The following is a 14,160-nucleotide window of genomic DNA, read 5'->3' as shown; positions in this document are numbered from 1 at the left end:
AGTAAGGTAGCCTTTTGCAGTTGACAGATCGTAATTTTGTCAATGGGTTGTTGTGTGTTTTCCAGGCTATAAGGCCATGTTCCAGAAGTATTCTCTCCTGACGTTTCACCCACATCTATGGCAGGCATCCTGACAACCTCTGAGGATGCCTACCATAGATGTGGGCAAAACAACAGGAGAGAATACTTCTGGAACATGGCCATACAGCCCAGAAAACATACAACAAGCTTGTGATTCTGGCCATGAAAGCCTTCGACAACACAATGGAACAATGCATGCAAACTCTAGGAAGAGAGATTCCACCTAAACATGAGGAAGAACATCTGATGATTAGCATTGTTTGGCATAGAGTGGAATATGCTTCCTTGGAGTATGGCATGGTCTCGTTCTCTGGAGGTTTTTAAAGCAAAGCCTGGATGGCCGTCAGTCAAGAGGGCTTTGATTGTGCCTGGCTAGCCAAAGGGTTGACTAGATGGCCTCAGGGGGTTATGCTTCTTCCAATGTTAGGCTTCTATTGGTTGGAAGGCACACATAAATGCACATATGTTTATAGCAAAATCTATATATATAAAAATGTAATGTGACATTTTACTATGGAGTAAACAACAAAACCACTGAACCAAATCACACCAAACTTTGACAACACATTGTATGGCCATGTTCCAGAACTATTCTCTCCTGACATTTCGCCCACATCTATGGCAAGCATCCTCAGAGGTGTGTGATTCCGGCCATGAAAGCCTTTGACAACACAATTTTGTCAATGTTTATTGTTTCCAAATGCCGGCAGAAATCTTTTGGCACGGCACCCAGTGTGCCAATTACCACTGGGACCACCTGTACTGGTTTATGCCAGAGCCTTTGAAGTTATTATTATTATTATTATTATTATTATTATGTTTATTATGTTTATTATGTTTATTTATACTCCACTTTTTCTCGCCACAAGGAGACAAAGACTAAAGAAGGGCCCCCATTAATCTCAGCAGGTGAAGAACAGAAGGCTCAAATATTCTTTAAAGGAAAATCTAGTCAAACATAATAATAATAATAATAATAATAATAATAATAATAATAATAATAATAATTAACAACAACAACAACAACAACAACAACTTTATTCTTATATCGCACCACCATCTCCCCAAAATGACTCAGGGCGGCTTACATTTTATACTGTATTCAATTGTTTGTAATAGATTTTATATGCTGTTTGATTTTAATGATGTGTCGGCATCGAATTGTTGCCAATCGTACGCCACCCTGAGTCCCTTCGAGTGAGAAGGGCGGGATAGAAATATTGGAAATAAATAAAATAAATAAATACATATGGGACAAAATGTCCACAAAACATGAATACAAAACAATCCATTAAAGCAAAGCACAATAAAAATAAGAACATAGTAAAATATAACAATCCAGATAAAAGCACAGTTTAAAATTTAACATAAAATATAAAACAGCAGAGTTCAAACTCAATCAAAAACCATGCTCAACAAAAATCAATAGCCAGTACTAAATAGGCATGATCAGGTTATAAAAGGGCCCAGGCTGCAATAGTGCAAGCAGCGTACCATAGGGCCGGGGTATTGGATGAAGTGCAGAGAACAAAATATTACCAGGGAACCTAGGGACTGGGCATTTATAACTAAGGACTAGGCATTCTCAAACGCTAGCCAAAATATCCAGGTTTTCAAATCCCTATGAGAGGAGGACAGTGTGGGGGCTTGCCTAATCTCCTTTGGGAAGGAGTTTCAAAGTCAGTGACCACCACCAACAATTATCTATACACATTTTGCTTTCAAACCGCTAGATAGGCAGAAGCTGGGCTAAAGGCCAGGAGTTCACCCCGACCCAGGCTTTGAACTGTCAACCTCTCAACTAACAGGATTTATTGCAGTTGGTAGTTTAACCTGCTATGCTAAAACCCTAGGAATCTCTAGGTCCTCCGGGGCAAACCTAAGGTCAACTTCACACAGGTGGATGTAGCGATTTCTAGAGAGAGCACTTCCTTAGGAATCACAAAGTCCATCAGTATAACAATATTGATCCACTTCACAATGGATGCAAGGCAGATATATTGAGACAGTTACAGCCTTCAGTCTCAATACTCCCCTCCTTTCAACCACTCAGCATCTGCTTGGCAGCACGAACAAATTAGACTGCATAGCTGTTGTCTGCCAATCTCTGTGGTAGTAAATATTTATTTACACAACTATATACAAATAGCAGCCAGAGCTGCTCACAAACATGTTTCTCCGACAGCAAGATTAATTGTAACTGGTAAGAACTCTTATCTGTAAAGAATAATCCCTCCCAAATTCCATTGCCTGTGACTTATTTCCTTCTACATAGGCAAAAGCAGAAGCTTCATTACTTTTCTCTCTAGGCAGTAAATCGTTGTTCTATGCGATTAACCCCTTCAGTACTGGATTGCTTACCGAAGCAAACTTACATATGAAACAATGAGTTAAACATTTCACTACATTTAACCATTACCTTGACAGAGCAGTGGTTCTCAACCTGTGGGTCCTCAGGTGTTTTGGCCTACAACCCCCAGAAACCCCAGCCAGTTGACCAGCTGTTAGGATTTCAGGGAGTTGAAGGCTGAAACATCTGGGAACCCAGAGGTTGAGAACCACTGATCTAGAGAATTCTAGAGGTAACACTTCTCTAGGAATTGCTAAGGAAACCATGAAAAAGAACAAAATCTGGTTACCAGCATTGAAAAACCACCAGCATCAAGACAGTAAATAAGAAACACCACTCAGAAACAAGAGAACTCCAGGTAGCAAATAATCAATTGCCAGTTAACACTTCCTAAAAAAGAGGATGCCCCAGGCAACAGAGGCCAGGCTACCTCTATGCAGATCCCCTCACCAATTGATTTCATGGCTATTCAGTGCTACTCACACTTGCTAATTGCAACATTCCAACTTGCTTTAAACAGACAGGAGTTCTTTCTACTACCCTGGACATTATTCCACAGATATGCTGTATACACACTCCACTTGCTTCACTGCCAACAGAACCTCTGAGGATGCCTGCCACAGAAGCAGGTAGAACGTCAGGAGAGAATGCTACCGGAACATGATCATACAGACTGTTCAACCTCTCCTGACCTTCCACCAAAAACGTTTTTATTTATTGCCTGAAGTTGATTTTTACTGTAAACCACCCAGAGATCTTTGGACAACGAAAAATTAATGTTTTAATAAATAAACAATAAGGTCACATATATAAACACACACACACACACAAATTAGCAGCCTAACCACACTCATTTTGTAAAATATAATTTAATGGGAGACCGAAAAACACACTTCAATGGGTGGCCCAATTACTTCATAACAAACAAACCACCCGTGGGTTTAATTCATTATATGAGAGTGGAAATAGCAGGGAACGAGGCAGGCTTTTTACGTAAAAGGTCAGTATATTAATTGGTATGGGAATTGTTTTGACGAATAATTAAGAGCCAATTTAAGCATTTGCTTATAAACAGGGTTTAAAGAAAGCCATCCAGTCTTCCCCCTTTTTGGAAGTTCAGTGAAGTTTACTTTGAAAGTAAATCTAATTCAAAGTAAAATTGATGTATTGTTTTCAACTGGAGAAGCTGGGCATCGTACCCAGAAATGTGCTGCACCCAAGGCATACGCCATGTGCTTACACTTAAGTAGTGATGGGACACATAAACACACATAGTCTGATTTATTTACTCATATTTTGCTCCTGACACAGAAAAAAAATCTGCCTTTGCCTCATCCAGCAAAGTGGCATACTTTAAGATTAATTCCTCAGGAGATTTTGCTTCCATACACTGTACACAACTTCATGGTCCATCTAACAGAATTGTAGTTGGAAGATACTCCAAAGGGCAGGTAGTCCAACCCCTTTCAGCCATGCAAGAATACACAATGCAAGCACTCCCAACAGATTGCCATCCAACCTCTGTTTAAAGACCTCCAATAATGGAGAGTCCACTATTTCACTGCCAAAAAGTTTTTAAAATAAAGAAGTTCCAATGTTTTGCTGGAATCTCTTTTTTTGGCATCTGATTCCATTGGTTCTCATTCTAATCCCGCTTTCATGTTTGGCTATATCCACAATTACTATTACTTATTATTTATTACAAACATTTATATCCCACCCTTTTCACCCCCAAGGAGGGACTTAGGACAGCTTACAACCAAGTATAAAACAGAGTATATAAAAACAATTAAAATTAAAACAATAACAATTATTAAAACATCCATATAAATATACATTCAGAGGAAGCAACTGATCCAGTAACTGAGCTACTTATCCAAATGAACTACTGATCCAGTGGCATAACTGAGGCCTCGTCTACACTGCCACATAAGACAGTTTCAGAATGCTGTTTAACTGCATTGCTATACAATGAAGTTCAATACAGTATAGCTAAACTGTATTCTGAAACTGAATTGTATGGCAGTGTAGATGGAGCCAAAATCATTGATTCAACTGTACGACTGAGTCATTGATCCAACTGCACAACTGTGCCACAGATTCAACTGCATAACTGTCCCAATGATCCCATTGCATACTGAATCACTGATCCAACTGCATCAATGTGATACTGATCCAACCACATCAATGTAATACTGATATAACTACATAAAGGTGATACTGAGCCAACTGCACAACGGAGTCACTGATTCAACTATATCAATGAACTCCTGATCCAATTGCATCAATGTGATACTGAGCCAATTGCACAACCTTGCCACAGATCCAGCTGCATAACTGTCCCAAAGATGCAACTGTGTAACTGAGTCACTGATCCAACTGCATAAATGTAATACTGGGCCAACTGCACAACTGAGTCATTGCTCCAACCAATGAACTCCTGATCCAACTGTACCAATGTCATACTGATCCAACTGCATCAATGTGACTGATCCAATTGTATCAATGTCCCACTGATCCAAATGCATCAATGTACAGTAGAGTCTCACTTATCCAACACTCGCTTATCCAACGTTCTGGATTATCCAACGCATTTTTGTAGTCGATGTTTTCAATACATTGTGATATTTTGGTGCTAAATTCGTAAATACAGTAATTACTACATAGCATTACTGCATATTGAACTACTTTTTCTGCCAAATTTGTTGTATAACATGATGTTTTTGGTGCTTAATTTGTAAAATCATAACCTATTTTGATGTTTAATAGGCTTTTTCTTAATCTCTCCTTATTATCCAACATATTCGCTTATCCAATGTTCTGCCGGCCCATTTATGTTGGATAAGTGAGACTCTACTGTAATACTGATCCAACTGCAAAACTGTGCCACAGATTCAACTGCATCAGTGAACTCGAACCAACTGCATCAATGTGCCACAGATCCAATTGCATAACTATCCCGACTGTGTAACTGTGCCACAGATCCAATTGCATCAATGTGAGACTGATCCAACTACACAATTGTGCTACAGATCCAAGTGCATAACTGAGCCACTGATTTGGTATAAAGGAGCCGCTGATTCGATTTGAACTACTGATCCAACTGCCTAGCTGAAATCAATGATCCAGCTGCTGATATCGGCAACACAAATTCAACTCTGAGGTCAAAGACTTACATACATTTATACACATGGATATATTTTGCTAGGTGATGCTTTCTAGCTGGGACTAAAATAACCCTGCACCTCACAGACCCATGTCAATGCGCTTAACAGATGCAAAACATGTGTTTCTTACTCAGCACATGCCTCAACTTTAAGAGCATGCCGCAAATGGCACTCTTCTGATCCAGTCCTCATTTGGCCTGCCTCTTCTTTCCCCTGCCTTTCTCTTAACAGCTTCTCCTGGCTACTGTACAGCTGTCTGTATCCCGTCTCCTTTACAATTTAAAGAAATCTGGCTTTAATTTACGGCTGCTGATGTTCCTCTGCACATTACATGGACCGGAAAGGAGGGGTGTGGAGGGAAGGAGAGAGAGAGAGAATTCCCACCCTCCAAACTCAGAGAAAAAGTCCAGAAAACGCCCAGATGTATCCGCTTGGAGACAAAAGCAATGCTATGTCTGGGCCTGTATTGCACTCTTTTAAAGTTAGTTTCCATTAAGTTCAGAAGGACTTTAATGCATCTAAGAGTATGAACAGGCAAAAGTGAGAAGCTATGGGAGACATTACCTGCCTAGCAGACCTTTAGTGGGTACATCCGGAAAATAAAATTCCAAAAAAAAGTCCCTAAATATACCCTAATGCCCTCTAGGAACTTCAAGGGCATGTTTATCCCCTCCTGGGTTATTTCAGGTCCAGGAAAGACATTCATTTCAAAATAAAATAATAATATAATAATACTTTATTTTTATACTCCGCCTCCATCTCCCCAAAGGGACTTGGGGTGGCTTACATGGGGCCAAGCCCGGATAGAGCAAACAAACCAAAATAAAATAACATCAGAAAACACAAAACACGAGAATTAAAATGAACATTTTAAAATATAAAAATAATAAACATCATAAAAACATGGATTTGTCACCCAAGTAAAGAGGATAAAACGAACTGGGTAAGGTGCAATGAGTAAATATTGTCCACAAGTCACTTCTATTTACTTCTACGGCTGGACTTCCAAATGGATTTGAATTTGATTATTTGTGGATTTAATTAAGATATTCTTTCTAGAAATCGTTACGGACCTCAACAGAGTTACATTAGAAGACCTGAAGATTCACACTTCTCAAGGTATTTATAGGTCTTCCAGCTTCTGCTGGAGTTTACCATAAAATTGCACTGGAGTGAATAGTACGGGATTTTTGGTTTTCAGGTCCAAGAAAGGCCCTTTTTGAAAAAAAGTACGCGATTCTCCTGAACCAAAGATGTTTCAGGTCATTTGGTGCAAAAACATACCCAGTTACTTGTATCTAATGCTCACCTTTTTTTGATAACTGTGCCAAGTTTGGGATGTGTATTAGATTCACTTCATACAGTAAACTTAGTGATGAGTCAAAGCAATAGTAATAGTAATAATAATAATAATAATAATAATAATAATAATAATAATCCATTCATCATTCATTGCACCCTTGCAGTGATGTTGACCGGCTATATCGGCCTAGAAGATCAGGGGGCAGAGGACTCTTACAAGTCAAACAAGCAGTCAAAGAAGAAGAACATGCCCTGGCAGAAGATGTCAAGCAAAGTGAAGAACCTGCTTTGATTGAAGTCAAAAATCAGAAACTCCTCAAAGCACAGCAGACAAAAAACCAGTACAAGAAAACTGCACTACAAACTAGAGCTGACAGCTGGCACAACAAAACATTTCATGGAAAGTTCCTTGACAAAATTGAAGGAAAAGCTGATAAGGAGAAGACCTGGCTCTGGCTCACAAATGGGACCTTGAAGAAGGAGACAGAAGGCCTGATCCTTGCAGCCCAGGAGCAAGCCATCAGGACAAAGGCAATTAAGGCCAAGATTGAAAAATCAGCTGATGACCCAAGATGAAGACTGTGCAAGGAAACCGACGAAACCATGGATCATATCCTCAGCTGCTGTAAGAAAATCGCACAGACAGACTACAAACAGAGGCACAACTATGTGGCCCAAATGATTCATTGGAACTTATGCCTCAAGTACCACCTCCCAGCAGCAAAGAACTGGTGGGATCACAAACCTGCAAAAGTATTGGAAAATGAGCATGCAAAGATACTGTGGGACTTTCAAATCCAGACTGACAAAGTTCTGGAACACAACACACCAGACATCACAGTTGTGGAAAAGAAAAAGGTTTGGATCATTAATGTCGTCATCCCAGGTGACAGTTGCATTGACGAAAAACAACAGGAAAAACTCAGCCGCTATCAGGACCTCAAGATGGAACTTCAAAAATTCTGGCAGAAACCAGTACAGGTGGTCCCTGTGGTGATCGGCATATTGGGTGCCGTGCCAAAAGATCTCAGCTAGCATTTGGAAACAATAGACATTGACAAAATTACAATCTGCCAACTGCAAAAGGCCACCCTGCTGGGATCTGCGCGCATCATCCGAAAATACATCACACAGTCCTAGACACTTGGGAAGTGTTCGACTTGTGATTTTGTGATACGAAATCCAGCATGTCTATCTTGTTTGCTGTGTCATACAATAATAAATAATAATAAATTTTATTTCTACCACACCACCATCTCCCCAAAGGGAAACTGCCTCAGGAGCTGTGTCTGGAGCCTCTCTTTGAGGAATGTCATCTCTATTTAATGGCCAGGGCTCGATGCTATGCCATCTTGGGATTTGTAGTATGATGAGGCAGCAGTATACTTTTGCAGAGAAAGCTCAGGGCTTTGTAAAACTATAGTCCCCATGACTCCATAGTATTGAGCCAGGGCAGTTAAAGTGGATTCATTCTACAGCATAGATGCATCCCAAGATTTTCCTCTCCACTGCTAGAAGCCTAGGTGTTCGAACACTTTTGTTTTTAAAGGACCATGCTTATTCACTATTGCAACCTCATTGTTTTTAATTTGATGTTTTAATTCTGCGTTGTGTTTTTTCACCTATTGTATATATTTTATTATTGGTTTTTGTTTTTGTCCTTTGATGTTTTACATTTTATCATTGCTTGTATTTTGATTTTGCTGTAAACCGCCCCGAGTCCCCTTCGGGGGAGATGGAGGCGGGATATAAATAAACGTATTATTATTATTATTATTATTATTATTATTATTATTATTATTATTATTATTATAGGAGGAATCCTAAACAAGCAGAAGCTGTAGTGGTCAAATAACAAAGCGCACTTTTTGCCACTGTGCTTTACATTCAGCAGCAAATACTTTTCGGTCTAAGTGTTTTGAAAATTGAGGTGCACATTAGATTCAATGATGCATTTGGCTCAAGTCGATACAGTATTTTGCAATGGTGTGGTGGTCTCCTTGGGGATTGATGCACCGCTTTCTAGCCCCTCTACCACAACGGACCACCCCTGATTTAGGTGATGAGGGTCTCCAACTTGGTACCTTCTACCTCCAGTTGAAGTAATAGAAATAGCATCTGGAAAGGTCATCTTCTAGATTTGGATTATCATATTCGTAAATTATGACACGCAAGGTTGCTTTGGTTTAGCTCACTGTAACAGGGTCCCGAGATGTTCCCAATGCGCTCCCAAGACAGCCAAAAGCTACACACCCGTCTTACCCTGTTGCAGCGGCCATGACGCAACCTCCTTGGGACGCCGTGGCTTCCACGCAGCAGCCTTCAATGTCGTGGCTCATGCCAAAGTTGTGGCCGATTTCGTGGGCCATGGTGGCAGCAGCACCAATGGGCAGCTCCGAATGGTCCTGGGATAGAGAATGAGAAGGACATCAAGGAAAACCCTATCAGAAAGAAAACATAGTTTGCACCAAAATCCGAAGAATATAAATTCTGTAAGTCAGGACTGGGCCCAGTCTTAGCTCCAAACACTTACAGTAGAGTCTCACTTATCCAAGCCTCGCTTATCCAAGTTTCTGGATTATCCAAGCCATTTTTGTAGTCAATGTTTTCAATATATCGTGATATTTTGGTGCTAAATTCGTAAATACAGTAATTACAACATAACATTACTGCGTATTGAACTGCTTTTTCTATCAAATTTGTTGTATAACATGATGTTTTGGTGCTTAATTTGTAAAATCATAACCTAATTTGATGTTTAATAGGCTTTTCCTTAATCCCTCCTTATTATCCAAGATATTCGCTTATCCAAGCTTCTCCTGGCCCATTTAGCTTGGATAAGTGAGACTCTACTGTATTTAGATAAGCCTGATTTATCCAGTTTTAGAACCATGTATTCAAATCTCAATGTAGCTGAGACCACCAGGAAGTTCTTCCTAATGTTTCAGTGGAGTCTCATATCCTGTAGTTTGAATCCATTGCTCTATGTCCTGATCTCTAGAGCAAGGCTTCTTAAACTTTTCCTCTCACAATTACTTTCCACCTGAGAATTTTTGATGCAACCCTGGATATATCTATATATACAGTAGAGTCTCACTTATTCAACATTCTGGATTATCCAATGCATTTTTGTAGTCAATGTTTTCAATATATCGTGATATTTTGGTGCTAAATTCGTAAATACAGTAATTACAACATAACATTACTGTGTATTGAACTGCTTTTTCTATCAAATTTGTTGTATAACATGATGTTTTGGTGCTTCATTTGTAAAATCATAACCTAATTTGATGTTTAATAGGCTTTTCCTTAATGCCTCCTTATTATCCAAGATATTCGCTTATCCAAGCTTCTGCTGGCCCGTTTAGCTTGGATAAGTGAGACTCTACTGTATTTAGATAAGCCTGATTTAGCCAGTTTTAGAATCATGTATTCAAATCTCAGTGTAGCTGAGACCATCAGGAATTTCTTCCTAATGTTTCAGTGGAGTCTCATATCCTGTAGTTTGAATCCATTGCTCCATGTCCTGGTCTCTAGAGCAGGGCTTCTTAAACTTTTCCTCTCACAATTACTTTCCACCTGAGAATTTTTTATGCAACCCTGGAGATATCTATATATACAGTAGAGTCTCACTTATTCAACGTTCTGGATTATCCAACACATTTTTGTAGTCAATGTTTTCAATAAATTGTGATATTTTGGTGCTAAATTCGTAAATGCAGTAATTACTATATTGCATTACTGAGTATTGAACTACTTTTTCTGTCAAATTTGTTGTATAACATGATGTTTTGGTGCTTAATTTGTAAAATCATAACCTAATTTGATGTTTAATAGGCTTTTCCTTAATCCCTCCTTATTATCCAAGATATTTGCTTATTCAACGCTCTGCAGGCCTGTTTATGTTGGATAAGTGAGACTCTACTGTATATATATAAATGCAATATACATCTCTCCTAACGTTACACCTGCATCTGTGGTAAGCATCCCGAGAAGTTTGTTCAGAGGTCTGTTGGAAACGAGGCAAGTGGGGTGTATAAATATCTATGGAATGTCCAGAACACTTGTCTGTTTGAAACAAGTGTGAATGTTGCAATTTGCAAGCTTGATTAGTATTGAGTAGACTTGCAGTTGCAAAGTCAAACAGTGTGGGTACTTGTTGGGTGTTGTTGCCTGGAGGCACCTTCTGTTTGGAAGGTGTTGTCTGGAACTTGATTGTTTGCTGTCTGGAATCCCCATGTTTCTGAGCAGTGTTCTTTATTTACTGTTTTGATTCTGGTGTTTTTTAAGTACTGGTAACCAGATTTTGGCAACATGCTTCTTACCATGCTGACGCCACCGGAGTTTTCCCCGCTGCACATGCCCTCCAGCGGCGCCATCCCAATCGTCGTCCCTTTAAATGGCACACCTCTATGAAAATAGGCAAGAAAAACATGATACCCCTATTAGTATCCTCTTTGGGTTTCAATCGTGTTTCAGCCAAATCTAAAGTAGACTGGAAATGCTGAAGTATCTATGGAACTCACTGCCACCAGATAATGCAACAAATTAAAAGACAAACAATTACTGTATATACTCAAGTATAAGCCGACCAAAATATGAGCTGAGGCACCTAATTTTACCACAAAAAACTGGAAACACTTATTGACTCGAGTATAAGACGAGGGTGGGAAATGCAGCAGCTACTAGTAAATTTCAAAAATCAAAATAGATACCAATAAAAATACATTATTTGAGGCATCTGTAGGTCAAATGTTTATGAATATTTACCTAAAACTGTAATTTAAAATAATAATACAACTTTAATAAGATAAGACTGTCCAACTCTGATTACCTATATATTTGGGTATAAGTCGACCTGAATATAAGCCGAACAGGACCTGCACTTGAGTATAAGCCGAGTGGGGCTTTTTCAGCCCTAAACAAGGGCTGAAAACATGGCTTATACTTGAGTATATACGTTATTATGTCATCTTTATGTCATCTTAATTTGCTTTTTCTGAAGTCAAAGTCAAAAAATCACATAAATGGAAGGGATCCCAAAGGCCATCTAGTCCAGTACCATTCTGCCATGTAGGAAGACACAACCAAAGCTTTCCCAACAGATGGCCATCGAGCCTCTGGTGTTAAAAAAAGCCCCAGAGAAGGAGATGTCACAATTTACCCACAGTTATTTACTCTATCAGGAGAGGAAATCTAAAAATCCTAGTTGCTGATCACTCTCATATGAGTGGGGCAAGAAATCCACTCAGAGTTTTAGTCTGATACTTGAGCTTTCAGAAGTCCTGAACTCTTTTCCTCTTGCTCCTTCAAAATAAGGAGGAAAACCCACAGAAAGCTCCCCAATCCACCGTCCTTCTCATCACTTTCTGCTTGAACATTTACAAACTGAGGTGCCATAGACTTCTCTAACTACACCATTTTCTTTGCCTTGCTCTGCTTCCATCCCATTCCAGTTCAGAAGTAATGCTAAAGGCTGAAGAAAGCAGCAGGAATGCTATGAGAGTTGAATGAAAAGTAATGCCTCCACCTTCGTAACTCCTCAACAGATGGCAGTCCTGGTCTGCGGCAGGTCCTGGCTTGTTCAGTAAACTCTCCTCTACAGTTCCATTTGGTGGGAAGCCTTAGCATTGAACGGTTGTGTTGTTAAAGCGTGAAGTATGGAACCCTGCGCAGATGGGGAAGCCTTAGCATTGAACGGTTGTGTTGTTAAAGCGTGAAGTATGGAACCCTGCACAGATGGGGAAGCCTTAGCATTGAATGGTTGTGTTGTTAAAGTGCGAAGTCTGGAACCCTGTGCAGACGGGGAAGCCTTAGCATTGAATGGTTGTGTTGTTAAAGCGTGAAGTATGGAACCCTGCACAGATGGGGAAGCCTTAGCATTGAATGGTTGTGTTGTTAAAGTGCGAAGTCTGGAACCCTGTGCAGACGGGGAAGCCTTAGCATTGAATGGTTGTGTTGTTAAAGCGTGAAGTATGGAACCCTGTGCAAATGGTCGGTCAATGCGACTTAAGCAACATACAGTCATTGAATTCTTGAGAGCAGAAGGTGTCACCCCAAAGGAGATTCACCAGAGAATGCAAGCTGTTTATGGTGATTGTGTTGATGTGAGTACCGTGCGTCATTGGGCGAGTAAGTTTAAAGATGTTGAGGTGGAAACATCTGACTTGCGTGACAAACAAAGAGTTGGACGTCCTGTGACAGCAACCACCGAGTTTCACAAGCAAAAGGTTGACAGATTGATTCAGGATGATCATCGTATCACTCAGAGAAAAATTTCAAGCATCATCGGCATTTCACAAGAACGTTTGGGTCACATTATTGCTTTGCTTGGCTATCAGAATGGGTCCTGTGAGACGCCGGCTGCAGAAACAGAGTGTTGACTTCTTCCGTGACGGCTTCAGAAAACCTGTTCATCGTTGGCAGAAATGTATCCAATTGTCTGGTGATTATGTGGGAAAGTGCATAGTGGTAGTTAAAGAGCACGTTCTAAGGATTATTCCTACGTTTGATTTATTAAAATATTCCCATCCAAACCCAAGTAACGAAAGTGGAGGCATTACTTTTCATTCAACCCTCATAGAAAGAAGAGCAAATGGTGAACTATTCTGGTGCAGGTTCCTGCCTTGGTGGCCCGGCTGGTGAACTCACGTGAGGAGCTGAGCGTTGTCGTGCTTCTTCCGGGACTTCAGGGACTTCTTCCACTGCAGGAAGGAGAGGAGGGTGGCGTGGGCATCGTTGCTCACCGTGCTGTGGTCCCGCTCCGTCCACACCTCCAGGCCGATCAGCGCCACTTTGATGTTCAGGGACCTGTAAAACTGGAGAAAAGAATCAGGGATGGAGGGAGGGAGGGAGGAAGAAGAAGGAGAAGAGGAAAAGGGATAAGAAGAGGAGGAGGAGAAAGAAGAAGAGAAGGAAAGGACAACGAGGAAATGGAGGGAGAAGTAGAAAAGGAGGCAAAGAAGACAGAGAGGAGGGGAAAAGGAGAGGGATGAAGTGGACTGGAAGAAAAAGAAGAAGAAAGGAAAAGAAAGGGAGGAAGAAGAGGAGGTGGAATGGAAGTGGAAGGGAGAGAAAGAAGATGAGGAAGAGAGGAAGAAGGGAGGAAGAAGAAGAAGAGGGGAAGTGAAGGAAAAGAGAAAGGGGAAGAAGGAGAAGAAGAGGGCAATGAGGAAATGGAGGGAGAAGTAGAAAAGGATGAAAAGAAGATGGAGAGAAGAAGAAGAGGGATGAAGTGGACTGTAAGAAAAAGAGAAAGAAG

The 14,160-nt window shown here is 40.3% G+C and overlaps 1 protein-coding gene across 1 annotated transcript in view; it reads right to left on the bottom strand.

The window, feature by feature from the left end:
* Positions 1–14,160, bottom strand: part of adam33 (ADAM metallopeptidase domain 33) — a 117,395-nt gene that overhangs the window by 35,958 nt on the left and 67,277 nt on the right. Inside the window, exons 9-11 of the mRNA XM_062982306.1 lie at positions 13,551–13,717; positions 11,225–11,309; positions 9,162–9,304 (exon numbers count right to left, since the gene is read on the bottom strand). Of these exons, the coding sequence (XP_062838376.1) occupies positions 9,162–9,304; positions 11,225–11,309; positions 13,551–13,717 (395 nt within the window). The remainder of the gene's footprint in view (positions 1–9,161; positions 9,305–11,224; positions 11,310–13,550; positions 13,718–14,160) is intronic.

Source organism: Anolis carolinensis, chromosome 5 (genome assembly GCF_035594765.1).
Source record: "Anolis carolinensis isolate JA03-04 chromosome 5, rAnoCar3.1.pri, whole genome shotgun sequence".
Classification (NCBI taxonomy): domain Eukaryota; kingdom Metazoa; phylum Chordata; class Lepidosauria; order Squamata; family Dactyloidae; genus Anolis; species Anolis carolinensis.
The sequence above is the reverse complement of the archived record's forward strand: the minus strand, read 5'-3'. Positions and strand labels throughout refer to the sequence as shown.